This window comes from Antedon mediterranea, chromosome 7, assembly GCF_964355755.1.
Source record: "Antedon mediterranea chromosome 7, ecAntMedi1.1, whole genome shotgun sequence".
In the NCBI taxonomy this organism is placed as follows: Eukaryota; Metazoa; Echinodermata; class Crinoidea; order Comatulida; family Antedonidae; genus Antedon; species Antedon mediterranea.
Window position 1 is genome coordinate 8,915,926 of NC_092676.1, and position 16,409 is coordinate 8,932,334.

Genomic DNA, 16,409 nt, shown 5'->3' on the forward strand with positions numbered 1-16,409 from the left:
TGTCCCCCGGGGGTCAGTCTTGGGGCCATTATTGTTCAACATTTACGTGAATGACTTAAATCTTCACTTGGAAAATAAACCGTACCAATATGCTGACGATACATTTATTAGTAAAGCAGCTTATTCTTATTGTGATTTTATTTCCTTACAGAGAGACATTAACAAAATCTCTGAATGGTCAATTTTAAACAAACTTATTTTAAACCCTACTAAATGTAACATCTTGTCTATCGATAGAAGGAGAGCTCCATCTTCTAATGACTATGTACTTAACGATCAGGTTATTGCACATGTTAAACATCTGAAAATTCTTGGTGTGTACATATTCGATGATTTGTCATGGTCTAAACAAGTCCATGAGGTTGTAAATAAGTGTAATAGAACACTGGGTCTTGTTAGAGCAATTGCTGGTGGTTGTTCTACACCCGTTCTTTTATAATTATACCAGTGTCTAGTCCTCCCTCATATACAGTACTGTTGCGAGGTGTGGTACCCTTATCGCATATGTCAAATTCAAATGATTGAGCAAATCCAGAGACGGGCCACCCGGTTGATCTTACATCAACGTCGTCAGGAACAGTCATATGAGGGGAGACTAGACACTCTTGATATCCCATCCACAATCGCTATTAGAGATTGTTATACTGTTCTATTTGTTTGCAATGTTTTACTTTATCATCAAAGATAATAATAATTTACTCATAGTTAATAATCGTCATGATACTCTCACTTTCAAGCATCTTCGCTCCAGTAATGATATGTCAAAATTTTGCATCCCGACCAGATTCACTAGAACTTGGAATTCCATACCCAATGAGATTCGTGATATTTTTGTTAATGGTTCTTTTATTAATTTTAAATTATCTCTAAAGCTATATTTTAAATGTCGGAGAGAAACTTTTTAAATTTTTAAATGAAATGATATGTCTACTATATTTGTATATATTCTTGTTATTTGTTATTTATGTGTTGGAGAGACACACCTTACCGGTGACAGCGTTTGTTTAATGCTTTTGTCTTTCCTCGGCCTCGTGTCTTGTTTTTCATATATATATATATATTTTTATGTTTTTTTTGTAATTATTATTTTATGTTTATTGCCGAAATGAATAAAATAAATGAAATAAAAAATAAATAAAAATATGACACCTATTCATTTACACATTTAGCAAAGTATTTTAACCATATCCAGCTATGTATCGGTCTCTTGGATTGTCTCATTACAGACATCCATTCCTGTGTGAACATACAAACGTTGTTTACTGTTACTGTGTTCAACTACATCAACATGCCGCCAAGGAAAAAACGCCCATTGTCCAGTGGAAGAAAATCTGAGGATGCTCAACGAATGTCAGCTGCCAGAAAAAAGGAGACTAATGAACAAACAACAGTTAGACTTGAAAGTGAGCGCTCTAGGATAGCTAATACAAGGCTCAATGAAACGCCTGAACAGACAACAGCCAGACTTGAAAGTGAGTGCTCCAGGATAGCTACTACAAGGCTTAATGAAACGCCTGAACAGACAACAGCCAGACTTGGATGCGATCACTCCCGGAAAGCTACTGCAAGGTTTAATGAAACGCCTGAACAGACAACAGCCAGACTTGGATGCGATCGCTCCCGGAAAGCTACTGCAAGGTTTAATGAAACACTCGACGAGACAACATCAACACCACCAGCTTTTGTATATCACGAACACCTGTTTCAAAACAAAACTGATATTGGCTCAATGAATGTAAAATGTAACAAATGTGGTGCCATCCGATTCAAATTGGAAACAAAATCATTATGTTGTAATGATGGAAAAATCACTCTTACGCCAATACCATCACCACCTAAATATCTTATGTCGCTTTTGAATGGAACTAATGCTGATTCCGCTTCTTTTTTAGCTGACATTAGGCTTTATAATTCAGCCTTCCAAATGACCAGTTTTGGTTGTAAGCAGCGCAATATACAAGGCTGGAATCCAAACTTTACTGTTCAGGGCCAAGTTTGTCATAAAATTGGCAGTTTACGGCTACATGCAGATGCTACACCACAGTTTCTGCAAATATACTTTGTGGATAATAACTTGAAACAACAAACCCGTCGATCATTATTCAGTTCTAAACTGAAACCACACATACTCCATACATTGAATGGACTATTACACCAACATAACAAATATATTCGTAATCTAAACATCGCCCTAGAAATGGTCGATAATATTGATGACCCTAACATGAGAATTGTGATTCATGAGGACAAGCGACCTGCCAACCAGCATGCTCGCAGGTACAACCCACCTACTGGAAACGAGGTTGCCATTCTGATGCCCAACGAACCGTGTATGAATAGAGATATCGTTTTGCATGAACGAGAAGGAGGGTTACGGCACGTGTCAGAATTACACAGAGCGTATGATACACTTCAATACCCAATCCTTTTCATGCACGGAACTGATGGATATTCCATATATCTTCACACAGATGCTGGTCGTAAAATTACACAAATGCAATATTACCGATATCACATGATGTGTAGGCCAACTAACCATCTACTTTATTGCCGTAGACTGTTTCAACAGTATATAGTGGATGTATTTTGTAAAATTGAAACTGAACGTTTACAGTACTTGAGAAGAGAGCAAAAGTTGTTGAGAGCAGACATTTATCAACATTTCCGTGATTCTATCTTGGCTGAAGACAGTGACCCAAGAACAGTAGGACAACGAATCATACTTCCATCTTCATACACAGGGGGACCTCGATATATGCATGAGCGCCAGCAAGACTCCATCACTTACATCAGAGCATATGGTCGGCCTTCTTTATTCATTACGACAACCACAAATCCTAAGTGGAAGGAAATAGTAAATAATCTATTGCCAAACCATAATCCCAATGACCGCCCAGATATTGTTGTGCGTGTCTTTCATTTAAAACTGAAACACATGATGAACTTATTCAAAAATGGCTTCTTTGGAAAATTGCAAGCTTGGTTATATTCTGTAGAATTCCAAAAGAGGGGATTACCCCATGCACACATACTATTGTGGCTTCAGTCTGGATCAAAAATCAATCCCCAAGATATAGACTCTGTAATTTCTGCTGTAATACCAAGCCCAACGACTGAACCAACACTTCATAATTTGGTAAAATCACACATGATTCATGGCCCATGTGGACCACTAAAACCGAATAATCCGTGTATGAAATTTAAAGACAATCACTGTACAAAACACTTCCCCAAGGAATTTCAACAGAACACTGTTCAGGGAAACGACTCATATCCAAAGTATAAACGAAGTTCACCAGAAGATGGGGGACATGTCATTTCCATAATAAAGGTACTTGATGGTGAGATAATTCAAACAGACATCGATAATCGCTGGATTGTACCATATAATAACGAACTACTGCGCCAGATGGGCTGTCATACTAATGTAGAAATCTGCAGTTCAATCAAATGTATCAAATACGTTTTAAAATATGTACATAAAGGTTCTGATCAGGCCATATTCTCTGTTCAGACAATGGAAGCTAATGACGAGATTACTCAATATCAAGAAGCTAGATATGTCGGCAGCATGGAGGCAGCGATGCGGATACTCGGATTTCCCATTCACGAAAGATACCCTCCAGTGTTTCAGTTATGTATACACTTAGAAAACGGCCAACGAGTTTACTTCACAGAAGAAAATGCACGTCGAATCGCTTTGGGGACCCCACCAAAAACTATGCTGACTGCATTTTTCACTCTTTGTCAAACCGACGACTTCGCACAATCACTACTTTATGTAGAAGTTCCCCAATATTATACATGGCATAACAAAGCTAAAAAGTGGAACCGTCGGAAACAAGGTGTACCATCCGAAAGCAGCCCAGGAGTTTTCAGGTCTCCATGTCTTGGAAGAGTGTATACGATTAGCCCAAAACAAAGAGAGTGTTACTATATGAGACTATTGTTACACAAAAAGCGTGGCCCTAAGTCATACAAGGACTTAAAGACCTTTAATGAAGTAGAATTTGACACCTATCACGCCACATGTCTAGCTATGGGTCTAATTGATAATGACCAACATTACCACCGAGCTTTAGAAGAAGCTGCTTTAGCAAATACCGGACACCATTTGCGAAAACTGTTCACAATGATTCTAACAGCTTGCGAACCAAGTGACCCATTAACATTATGGGAACAACATAAACATCACATGTCAGATGACCTATTTTATAAGGCAGGTTTACCGCCTGACCATGAAGGTAGAGAGACATGTATCATCCACAATGAATGTTTACATTTAATTCAACAAGAGTTACTGAGAATCAGTGGAAAATCAGTTGAACACTACGGTCTACCAGTAGTCCAGTCACAGAACTTTGAGCAACTCATCAACAAAGACTACATTTTTTATACTGATTATGACCCAGACGAACAAGGGTTATTCGCTGCTGACAAAGAAAAATCTCTCACTGGTGAACAGAAAACCATTGCAACAGACTTTCTACATATGGTCAACAACAAAATCCCTGGAATCGTGTTTTTAGATGCCCCTGGCGAAACTGGCAAGACATTTCTTCTGAAGTATTTACTACACACAATTCGTTCGAAGGGGTGGATTGTGATTGCATGTGCATCAAGTGGGATTGCAGCTACGCTTATTCCAGGTGCAAGAACTCTTCATTCGACCTTCAAAATTCCATTAGATGTTCAATACAGAGATCACCCAACATGCAGTATTAATAAAAACTCAGCCCTAGCTTCTATATTTAGGGAAACCAGAGGACTAATCGTCGATGAGGCTCTAATGACCCACAAATCAGCATATGAGGCCATGAATTACACATTGCGAGACATCACAGCAGCAGCACAACCATTCGGTGGTATTCCAACATTGTTGTGTGGTGATAAGCGCCAGATACCCCCTGTAGTGAAAAACGGTACTCGAGTCAATGTTATTGATGCTGCTATTCAACAATCTTATTTATGGACTAACATCAAAACCTACAAAATGTCCACAAATATGAGAGTACATCTAGCAAACAGCTCTGAAGAGTTTTCTGAATTTCTTTTATCAATTGGTGAAGGACGTTTTCAAGTTCTCCTACCTCCAGATACAATCAAGTTGCCAGCATTCATAAACCATTGTGCAAGTTCTAATGCTTTAATCGATGCTGTATATGGCCAAATTCTGAACCATTCTACTGACCATCAATGGTTTCTGGAAAGATCCGTCCTTGCTCCACTAAATGAAACAGTGAATCAAATTCAGTCCTTACTAACTACCCTGGAGAACTAAAACAATTTAAATCAATTGACTCTACTTTGACTAATGAAGAAGCCGTACATTTTCCCGTTGAGTTTCTCAATTCTATCGACATAATCAGCACTACCGCCTCACTTACTGTTACTTAAAGTTGGATGTCCCATTATAGTGCTCAGATCATTGGATCTACCTAATATAACTAATGGAACTAGATGTATTATCCACAAACTAAATCCAAATGTTCTCGAGGTGGTAATTTTAAACGGACCAGGAGCAGGAAAACGTGCACTTATACCGAGAATTCCGTTGACACCTTCAGACGGTGACCTGCCGTTTAAATTTAAACGCCTTCAATTTCCCATAAGACTGTCTTTTGCTATGACCATAAATAAGTCACAGGGTCAAACGTTCAGAAGTGTTGGCATACACCTAGATACAACAGTTTTTTTCACATGGCATGCTGTATGTTGCCCTGTCAAGAGTTGGTTCACCTGAACACTTACATGTATATGTACCAGATTCAAATACGCGAAATGTTGTATATCACAAACTACTGATGAACTAGGCCTAACTGGAATAACTGAATACACACAAACTACTACTATGGAGGTAAATACTACATTGTTGCTCTGTGTGTTCTAATATGTATTACAAAGAGTCACTTTCTATCATTATTTCTATTGACAGTTAAGGTCTGATCCTTCAGTGTCATCAATGCAACTAACTCCCGCCCTGGGGCGGGTATCTTTGCTAGTAAATTATATTTGCTCTGAGATATATAAAAACATTAAGTTTTTGCTTTTTAACAATAATTTGCCAATTTGTCTTACTTAAGCAACAACAAGAAACAGCACATGCAGTCCATATATTCAATAACCTTTTAATTTATTTTTTTGTGTAGGATATTAAGATAATGAATACAATTGTAGATTTACTGTATCATCATCATCAACTAAAACAGTGAGTCGGTTTAATTGGATAGTTTGAATGTTGAGCTTATATAAAACACTGTCCAACAAGGCGATATACATATAGTCCCGTGCTCAAGTTAGTGTTTACCGACCGATCGACCGACCGACCGACATAGTGAGCTGTAGAGTCGCGTTGCACTTGACTAAAAAGCATGTCATTATAAAGCTTGGATCCCATTACCTAATTTGTTTATTTCTTCTCTTAATTTTTTCTTTCATACACTCGAGTGACAAGACAAGAAACAAACTCCAGATAATGTCGAAACAACCGCTAATAATAGAATAAAATAGGAAGCCATCTTAGTTCTTCTCGTATCGTTTTACTTTATTGAACTCTACCTCCGTGTATGGGGCATGTCTCTATCTATGACCTGAAATAATTACACTTAATTAAATAATATATAAATTTAATTATATGTGTATATACATTAGTATTAGCATGATAGATTAATGACAAGAAATGATGACTTAACAGAAAATAATGACAAGGAAACTTTGAGTGTATACTGTAGATCGCTATAACTGTTTTTGCGACCACTACGACTAGTATAGGCGTACGTGTTACTATTTTGCGTCAGGTTATAAAGTCAGGATAAATTATTATTTTTCTTTGTCATATTCGAACATTCAATCGTTTACTTGCAAACACAGGAACCTATTGTGCATTATACGTACATCTGCAAACAATGTACGTGTGCAAAATATAAACGACTCTCAAATTACGGGTAATTCATTATCTGTAGTTTTTTTTTGTCTTATGTAGGATTGACCCACTTTTATTTCTTCATTAATAAAATGTTCGTTTACAATGCATTGCACATGAGTAATGTAATGATAAAATACAATATAATTGACATATAACTTTCAGTACATCTGATATCTCACTCCTACCATTGCATTTTATATATAATAGTATAATGAAAGAAGAAAAAAAATTTCCTCTATGTTATACACTCTTTACACGTTTTTCAATCCTTAACAATGTACGTATAATTTACCACAGAATTCTTTATTTTATAACTCTTTTTATCTCTTTCAGGCAATAAAAAAAAGTTATATTTTACATTACCTAAATATCAATTTTATAAACGTTAATTTTATACCTTGCTAAATTGTTACGGTCCATATCTGACCACATTTGTTTTGCCTTTTCTTTATTTATTAAAAACTCACAATTGATTATACTTTCTAACTCCGCAGTGAACATTAACCATGGACATTTTTTAACAAGTCCTAGTCTGTGTTTGACTTTACTTTTATAAACACAGAAAGTTAAAATGGAAAATATTTCAATAATTTTGACATCACATTCATTATCTGTAGTTAATAGACGAATTGCTCATGTCTTGTAAATAACATGAAGAGTGTGACCAGGCCAATTACAACAGTATTCTTGCCTTTCATGGTCTGTTGGTGATAAGGTGATCCAGTTCATGGTATCTAGCAACGACGCAGGTCCTGGAAGACGACGGAGACATGCCGACGGTCCCTAATTTGTTACACCCCTTCACCCATAATTTGTTGTATGTATTTGCTGTAATGCTGATGAGTGCCATTTTTTTTCTCAAATTCGTTAAACGTAAATAATTTTTTAAATTTTCTTTTGAACAGGAACAATACATTCTATAGAGGGTGCCGTGCTCAATTGCATTTTTTTTAGTCTTATTCTCACCTTTGCACGTAACTTTTTACACGATACTACGTGCGTAATAAAATATGAAAACCTGTATACTTGACAATGATCTATTTTGTTAATCCTCTGGAAAACATTACCGGTGTTAAAGTAAGATTTAATTCAGGTCTATATTCCTAATTGGTGTCGTGCCCAGAATCCACGTTGTGACTGAGTCAGAAATAAGTTAACATTAGTTATAGTTAACCTTTTTGCTTTACGTTCTCCGTGGTTAAAGCTATTTCCAACCTGGCGCTTATTTATTATTGATACGCATCGAATCACCTATTGCAAATTCATCTTTCACACTTGTCAATGACTGGGTTGTTACTCCTTCGTTAATATTTTTTGGAGACCAACATTAGAGTTGTCCATCACAGCCTTATCATTGACTGTAACGGTTAAAAGAGCCGAACCTCGGTTCGACTATTTTTGGTGTTTTTTTAGAATTTGAGAGAGATTATTATAATTTAGATGGTTAGGTTAAGTTAAAATAATTAGGAAACATAAGAGATATTTTATTATCTCAAAAACAGAAGAGGAGCTTGCAAAAAAAAACCCAGATTCATATCATTCATAAATAAAAAAATACAGAATAAAAGTCACCTCACAAGTAACCTATTATACCTTTAGCAACAAACGAATCATGACATGTAATGAACTTTCATATAGGGATAGTATGGGTGATATCCACATTATGGAGGGGATGAAGTTCATCAGTTTTAATATGACAAAATATATTTGTTACCCTGCTAGAGAGAGAGACAACCGAAGGCAAACATATACCAGTTATTCTACTCACTTTTCTAATCAGACAATCTATTAATTCTTTATCTTTGTTAAAAGCAATTCTTCCCCATCCCCTTAAGCAATTACTCCAAACCCCACAAATAACTGAAGTAAATAGAAGGTGATTATTTTGCATGTTACTAACATTAAAGCGTTCATTTTTAAGGCAGTAAATACGAGTATTTCTTACTAACATATTCTAAATGTTCAGAAAAATTAAAAATAGTATCAAATTTCCCTTCTATGTACTTATAACTAAAGACTTCTTTACATGATTACCATCACTGACAATATCATCAGTAGATGCCTTGAATTTAGTACGAAACATATATTACCGTACCATTTCTTGATGGTTTTTATTACAAAACCTTACAAAGCGGTCAATTTCAACTTTATGATGACTATAGTTGTCATAGATGACAAATTTCGTTTTTGTAAAAGCACAAGTTAACGGAGTACTTACTCGAACGTTTCGATCTCTATCAGAGATCCTTCTCAACTGACTGTGGAGTGTTAATGCAGCTTGGTCATTCTTGACGTCATCTGTTGATGACGTCGTACGCCTCCGGTTGTAGGTTGGAGGTTGTGCGGGGCTCGGCCAGGTGATGTGTCTATCAAATAATTGTACAAATGCGAGAGTTCGTGGGCTCCAGTGTCCCGGTTTATGGTCTTCTCCTTATTTCTCCTTATATGTAATGATTCTCTAATCTGTCTATCTTTGCGTTTAGGCTCTTTGGTTAAGATGGTCGCCTCCCAGTTCGGTACATGATTGTGTTTTATGACATGTTCTGTAATGGCAGATTTGTGTATGATCGAAGATGTGGATGTTCTGGAGGCCCTAGTCATTACTCCCCCCGTGTTTGTTGTAACATCTTTTTTGTGATCATTAATTCGTGTTTGTAATGCCCTCCCTGTTTCCCCAATGTAAACTTGTGGACAGTTGCGGCAGGTGACTTCGTAGATTACTCCACATGTATCCATCTTCTCGATTTTATCTTTTGGGTGGACGAGGCTATTCTTGATTTTATTTTGGGGTAGGAAATAGGTTCCGACATTGTGATAGGAGAGAGTGCGTATTCTTTCTGCCATTCCTTTTACATAGGGGATTCCTATGCTACCTCGCATCTTGATCTTTTCCTTCTGTGGTTCGTGTCCTTTGTTCTTTTTTCTTTTTCGGTTTTCCATAACTCTCTGGAAGGACTACTCTGAATACTGGCAGTTGTGTAACGCTTTCTTGATGTTATCCATCTCAACTTTCCTCAAATCCATATCTCCCACTACCTTCTCAGCTCTGTCCACAAGCGTGTTTATAAGCCCCAGTTTGTGTTCGAGTGGATGATGTGAGTTGAAATGTAAATATTGGTCTGTGTGAGTGGGCTTCCGATAGACTGAGGTGGTAACTGTTCCATTGTCATTGAGTGTGATGAGCATGTCCAGGAAAGGTATTGTGTTGTTTGTCATGGATTCTGTGGTGAACTTGATATTGTCAGTTATATCGATGTTATTAAGATGTGTGTTAAATGTATGTACTGTACCTGTGGGGATGATAGCTAATACATCATCAACGTATCGTTTCCAATACACAGGCTTGATGTTAGTGGGTGCCGTGTTTATGGCTTGATGTTCGAGCCACTCTAGATACAAGTTCGCCAATATAGGACTTATTGGGCTTCCCATAGCAATGCCTTGTATTTGCCTATAAATGTTACCATTGAACGAGAAATAGGTTTTGTTCACAATTAAACCGAGGAGCTCCATTATGTCTGTCACATGTAGTTTAGTTCTATCCAGAAGTGTCGGATCTGTTGTTCACTCGCCAACTCTCCTGAGTAAGTTACATGATGTTCTGTGTTTCCGACAAGCGGACCCAGGATTTTGGTGAGGAATTGTGCAACGGTGTAAAAAATGGTGTTGATGTTATCTACTATAGGTCTTAATGGCCAATTTGGTTTATGTATCTTCGGAAGACAATACAACCTAGGTACAATTTCAGCCGTGGGAAACAGCCCTTCTTTCTCTCTGTAGTTGATTTTCTTTTCTTTGAACAACCTGCCTATGATGTTGACCACTTTTCGTTTATAGTTTTGTGTTGGATTACGTTTTAGCAGTTCGTAAACATTAGTGTCGCTCACCATGGTTCCCACTTTATCTTTGTAATCAGTAGTATTTAGGATGACAGTAGATCTACCTTTATCCGCTGGGAGAATAAGAATAGATTTATCTTTCTTCAAGTTCTTTATGGCCTTTCGTTCTTTGGGGGTTAAATTTGAAGGTGGTAGAGTGGTAGATTTTACAATAGCTACAATTTTACTGCGAACGGTGTCTTGTTCTTCCAGGGGGACGAGATCAGCCTCCAACCTACAACCGGAGGCGTACGACGTCATCAACAGATGACGTAAAGAATGACCAAGCTGCATTAACACTCCGCAGTCAGTTGAGAAGGATCTCTGATAGAGATCGAAACGTTCGAGTAAGTACTCCGTTAACTTGTGCTTTTACAAAAACGAAATTTGTCATCTATACAAAATCGAAGCTAAATGAAATTCTTTCAAGATATAGTTGTCATGTTCAATAAGAACCATGATGGCCGTGTCATTGGCAAATTGTTCGAGGTGAACACATTAAATAGGAAAAGGGTTAAAACTGTGCCCTGTGTTACTAATAACTATTAATCTTTCCGATTTTCAATGAAATCTTTTGGAGAGAGGGGTTATGGTTAGGCGTTTCCGGTAGCAATATTGTTTCTCTTCATACCAAATTAGGCTCAGTGCATGCATTATTCATGATTTCTGAATTAAATGCCGGGAAAAAAAATACTGCGTCCCAGTACGGTCTCCGCATTATTTTTGACAGTTTCTGATTAAGAAATGTGTTTAAAACATGGGTCGGTATTAATTCAATTCTTCAATTGCATTAAATTCTACCTATTACATTCTATAAAACTTCACCTTTTATTTTTATTCAACTAATTTAGACAATAAAGACACTGAACCTTAACATTAAATGCTACAGTGTTTACTTCAGAGCCTGATGGACTGAATAAGGCCTATAGGTCATTCCGTAATAGTTCGAACGGTTTCCGTTCTCCGCAAATTGTGTTAATTACTGATTTAATCTATTGCACACATTGTATGTAAAACATAATAGTTATTTGCATAAAAGGCTTCTACATGCTATAGCTTATAAACTGAATTCTTGTACTGTATATCATATGCAAACTTATCACTTTTATTTTCATAAGGTAGATTCCGTCTTCATATTGTGTCTAGCTTGCTTGAGTTTGGTTTTTATTGCAAATGTGCTCTGAAAGCTCATGCTATAACTGTTTTTGCGACAACTACGACTAATTAGTAGTATGCGTACATTTAATTTGCCATTGATACGCATACTTCAAATTACCTATTGCAAATTGATCTTTAACACTTGTCAGTGACTGGGTTGTTACTCCATTTTCATTTAATATAATCAGGATTACCTTACCCTGAGCTGGCAGTGTTAAATCATGCGTTTGATGGTTAAAGATGTATTGTCCCCCTGAAAACAATTTTTTTTTCAATATTTTTGTTGAATAGGCCATTTTAATTGCACATAAAAGTTATTCACTTTGACCTCAATTTGGATTGAAAAAAATAATTTTTTACACGGGAAAATCGCAATTTAATGCAAAAATTAACCAACCGGAAGCTATTTGTCTGGAAGACAAATGTGTTCCGGTTTAATTTAACCCTTGACCTGAGTTAGCTCATAAATATTCATATTGTATGGATACATCATGTGGATGATGATGCTTTCCAAATCAACAGCCAACAACGATAGCAATGCATGCGTGCGAGAGAGTCGAGTAGTGATGCGAGACGAATCTTGAAGAAAACACGAAAACTATAGCTAGCAGAATGCTAAGTTAGAATTACAGTTGGTAACTTTGATGTTGAATCTTATTCATTTAGGTGAGTTTTTGTTTCGGTAACAGGAGAGGCCTAGCTAGGCCTAGGCCCGAATTTGCTGCTACTGTACTACTACTAGCACTGGCAGTCTCGAGTAGCCTAACTGCTGCCTACTTCTGTCTCTAGAAGTAGAGTGTAGTAGGCCTAGGCAGTACACTGCTAGCTAGGGCTACAGTAGACCACCACCAGAAGGGATGTATTTTTGCTTCTATCATAATGAATTGGTTTAATTTTTAAAGATTTCAACTATCTATTCGGCAGTGAAAATAAAAAAAAAAAGAAAATCTAAATATTGTTTTGGATGTTTTACTGATGCAATATTTTAAAAATATTTTCTGTATCAAATGCAATAGGTTAAAATTAACATTCCGCAAATAAACATTTTATGCAGATATTTTGACACAAATTTCTTTTTTTTTTAGGTTGATTGATTGAACAATAAGAGCAAGTAGTGAGAAACATAAAATGTATCGTACAGTGGCAACATTCACAATTTATTGAAACGTTTCTTACTATTAAAATGACACTTGGTAATGGATGTGAGCGATCTTAGAAGACCATAGCTGTCGTAATTACTGCCACAATCAACACATTGATAATTAGTAGACAAATTGACACAAAAAACAATACAGGAATTCAATAAGATATACTGTATATATATATTTTATTAACTCCTTTTGCACTGTAATATTTACAGTAAAATTATGAAGTGTAAGTAAATTTGAAGAATTTATCCTGTGTACTTTTGTAGTAGTTTTTTTTATATTTATTGAATGTTATGTTTACAAAATAATATACTGTACATATAATAAAAAAAAAATTATACAATATTTTACAAGCTGGACAAGAACATATTGGCCGAATGCAGCAGGAGAGTCGGAAATATTTTTCCTGCAATATCCAATCATATTCCAATATAATACCGAGTCTATCATTGTTGTCTTTGGGTGACCTCTGTTCCAGTCTTCATCAGCTCAACGTCTTTAAAGAAAGTAAAAGCAAAGTATGAAAATCTGGAAAAAATAGATCATGCATATTTAGTGCAAAATTGGGCTAGTGAAATTGCTTACTTTGACATAGTCAAATAAGTATACTACCTTTCTATGGTAATTAAAACACATTACTTATAATGTTATAACTTATAAAAAGAGAAAATAAATATTTGACTTACTACAGTACAGAGAACATTTGTTTGTGTTGTAAAATGGCTAAGCTGGCTTTTCCCCTCTGTCTACTTGTACAGTGCTGCTGGAAGGTTCTCAATTTCAGGCTTGTATTGCAACCATTTTCCCTGAAAAATGTTTGTTTTATTTTTATCATAAAAATTAGTTAAACAAGCTTCAACTGTAAATATATATGGTACAGCAAGCTGGCTGTATTTTCGGAATGTAGCTAAGATTGATGGCATATAGCCTAGGCCAGTCTATGAAGAGTACAATGTATAGGGCCTAGCTGGGCATCTTCTGCAGGGACCCGATTGTCACAGTCTGCTTGCTACTACTAGCCTAGTAATATGCAGCAGCATGTATTAATTATTCTAGGCCTAGCCCTGAACTGAAAAAATCCCAGGCTAAGTTAATTAATTTACCTTCCTGTTATTATTGCGTTATATATATTATTATATTTAAAATAACCGTCTAGGCCTACTTACCGACAAATTAACAGCTCAGCTTTACATATTTATACGATCAGGCCAGGGAACCCCACAGTCGAGTCGCGTCGATCTCTGGTGGTGTTGTTGTACATACAACGTGCATCGTCCATTGTTAGATCAGATCTCTGCTGTGTGGATGCTCATTAACATATCATGCATATGTATGAATTAGCTCTACCGGCCTAATTTCTGAGCCGATGAGTTCGAAAAAATGGTAAACTTATTTTGATTTTTTTATAAGCGAAATCAATATTTTTTTCGGATTTTTTTTCGGTGGAAGTGAATAACTTTATGTTAACTACAAAACAGTCTATTCAAAATTTGATTTTTTTCATCTTTATTTTTCAATTTTTGGGGGACAATACATCTTTAAAGCTATCTCCAACCTGAAGTCGACCTGGCTGTGATTGTTCAATGTCTGCATTGGTGAATCGACATAAACGGAATAGTTTCACAAGTTCCTACAACTTTACTATACGGTCTTGATTTTAAAATATTATTTGGTTGTATTTTCCAATTAATCAATTGTCCGTCTTTATACCAACGTAAAGATATGTCATTTGAAGAAGAAGAACATTTCAGCGCTGTTCCTATTTCACCATTGTCACTGCATGTTATGTCTTGCAATACATAAACATCTCGAGAAAGATGAATGAATGAACCACCGTCCCAGATATCACACCTGTATCTTCCCACGTCATCATCAACATTAAAAATAGAAAGATATGAGCAGATTGAATTACTTGTTACATTGTATATTAATGTTGATCTTTCAATTCGATTAGGCGTACCACCACGAGGGAATACTGACCAGAAAAAGGCATGTGTTCCATTCAATGCTGGTATCCATTCACACGACAGCGTTGCTGTTTGTCCTTTCGCAACGGAAACCGATTCTGGATGTTTTATAAAAATATTATAGGATTGTGCAAAACAACATTTACCTGATAAAATATAATCAACCGGAACATTGACTGGAAGTAGTCAATGGGTTTTGGTTAAATTTAACCTTTTTATTTTGTCTTTTATAAGCGAAGTTCTCGTAATTTTCTCCTCGTATCACGTCGAGTTACAGACATTATGCCAATTTCAATCAACAACATTACCTTTTCCATGGAAGCCTCAATTCGCACTGCCAATTGACAATGAAAGCTTTGTTGATGTGTTTTTAAAGTTGACAATTTACTAACTAATTGGTCAGATGTTCTGAATTGTGATGATACAAATACTGCTTGGTCAAAATTTATCTCAATAATGCAACATGTCACTGACTCCCTTACTCCCTTAAAACAGGTTCACCTAAAGAAAAAAGTTAATCCATGGCTTAATGATGACATTATAAACGCGATTCATCTTAGAGATGCATTTTTTAACAAATTTAAAAAAGATAAATCTAACAAAGAATTATACAAGAATTATTGTGTTAAACGTAATCATGTTCAACGAATGGTTAAAAAGGCAAACTCATCCTGTTTTAGAGATAAGCTTGAAGAAAATAAAGATAACCCAAAAAATCTATGGAATAACCTTAAGAATATTTGTTTCTCACAAAAGGATAAGCCTAAAACTAAAATAATTATTGAAGCTTTTTTAGCCCCAAAGATGTTGCCAATCAATGTTTATTTTACTGGTGTTGCATCTGCCCTTGTGAATAAACTTGCTTCTTGCAGTGGTATTTTTAGTACTGTGTCTGATGCATTTAAGAAATTTTACCTTTCTAACATCAATAATTCTGTTAAATGATGTGTTACATGAACTAAAACGACTTAAAACCCATACTCTAGTACTGGATTGGATGGGATCTCTTCCGGATTCTTGAGAGATGGCTCGGAGACGCTGACGCCAATTATTACAGATCTTATTTAACCTTTCTATCTCTAAAAACGAAGACTCTATGAAAGTTGCCAAAAACAAATTATTCCCCATGACAAAAAAAAAACCGGACTCGAATGGAAAATTACCGACCAATTGGCATTCTCTCAGCCCTCTCTTAGATTCTGGAAAGGTGCGTATCCAATCAACTCAATAACTATCTTAATAATTTTAAACTTCTTTTTAAATACCAGTCTGGGTTCCGAGAGTGGCACTCTACTGAGTCGTATTTATTTAATCTTGTTGACCAAATTAAAAG

The 16,409-nt window shown here is 36.0% G+C and overlaps 1 protein-coding gene and 1 long non-coding RNA gene across 2 annotated transcripts; one reads left to right on the forward strand and one right to left on the reverse strand.

Annotated features, from left to right (window-relative positions):
• The first annotated feature begins 1,288 nt into the window (after positions 1-1,288).
• On the forward strand, positions 1,289-5,281 carry LOC140055388 (uncharacterized). Its single transcript, XM_072100725.1, has one exon. The coding sequence runs from the start codon at positions 1,289-1,291 to the stop codon at positions 5,279-5,281; it is 3,993 nt and encodes a 1,330-aa protein (XP_071956826.1).
• An 8,238-nt stretch (positions 5,282-13,519) lies between these two features.
• On the reverse strand, positions 13,520-14,425 carry LOC140054769 (uncharacterized). Its single transcript, XR_011846572.1, has 3 exons — positions 14,276-14,425; positions 13,796-13,915; positions 13,520-13,605 (listed from the first exon to the last, which is right to left on the reverse strand). It is a non-coding gene; the product is annotated as an uncharacterized lncRNA (long non-coding RNA).
• Between the last annotated feature and the right edge of the window lie 1,984 nt (positions 14,426-16,409).

Excerpts from the sequence above, each read along its gene's own strand:
- LOC140055388 (XM_072100725.1), top strand. The coding sequence starts at position 1,289 with ATGCCGCCAAGGAAAAAACGCCCATTGTCCAGTGGAAGAAAATCTGAG.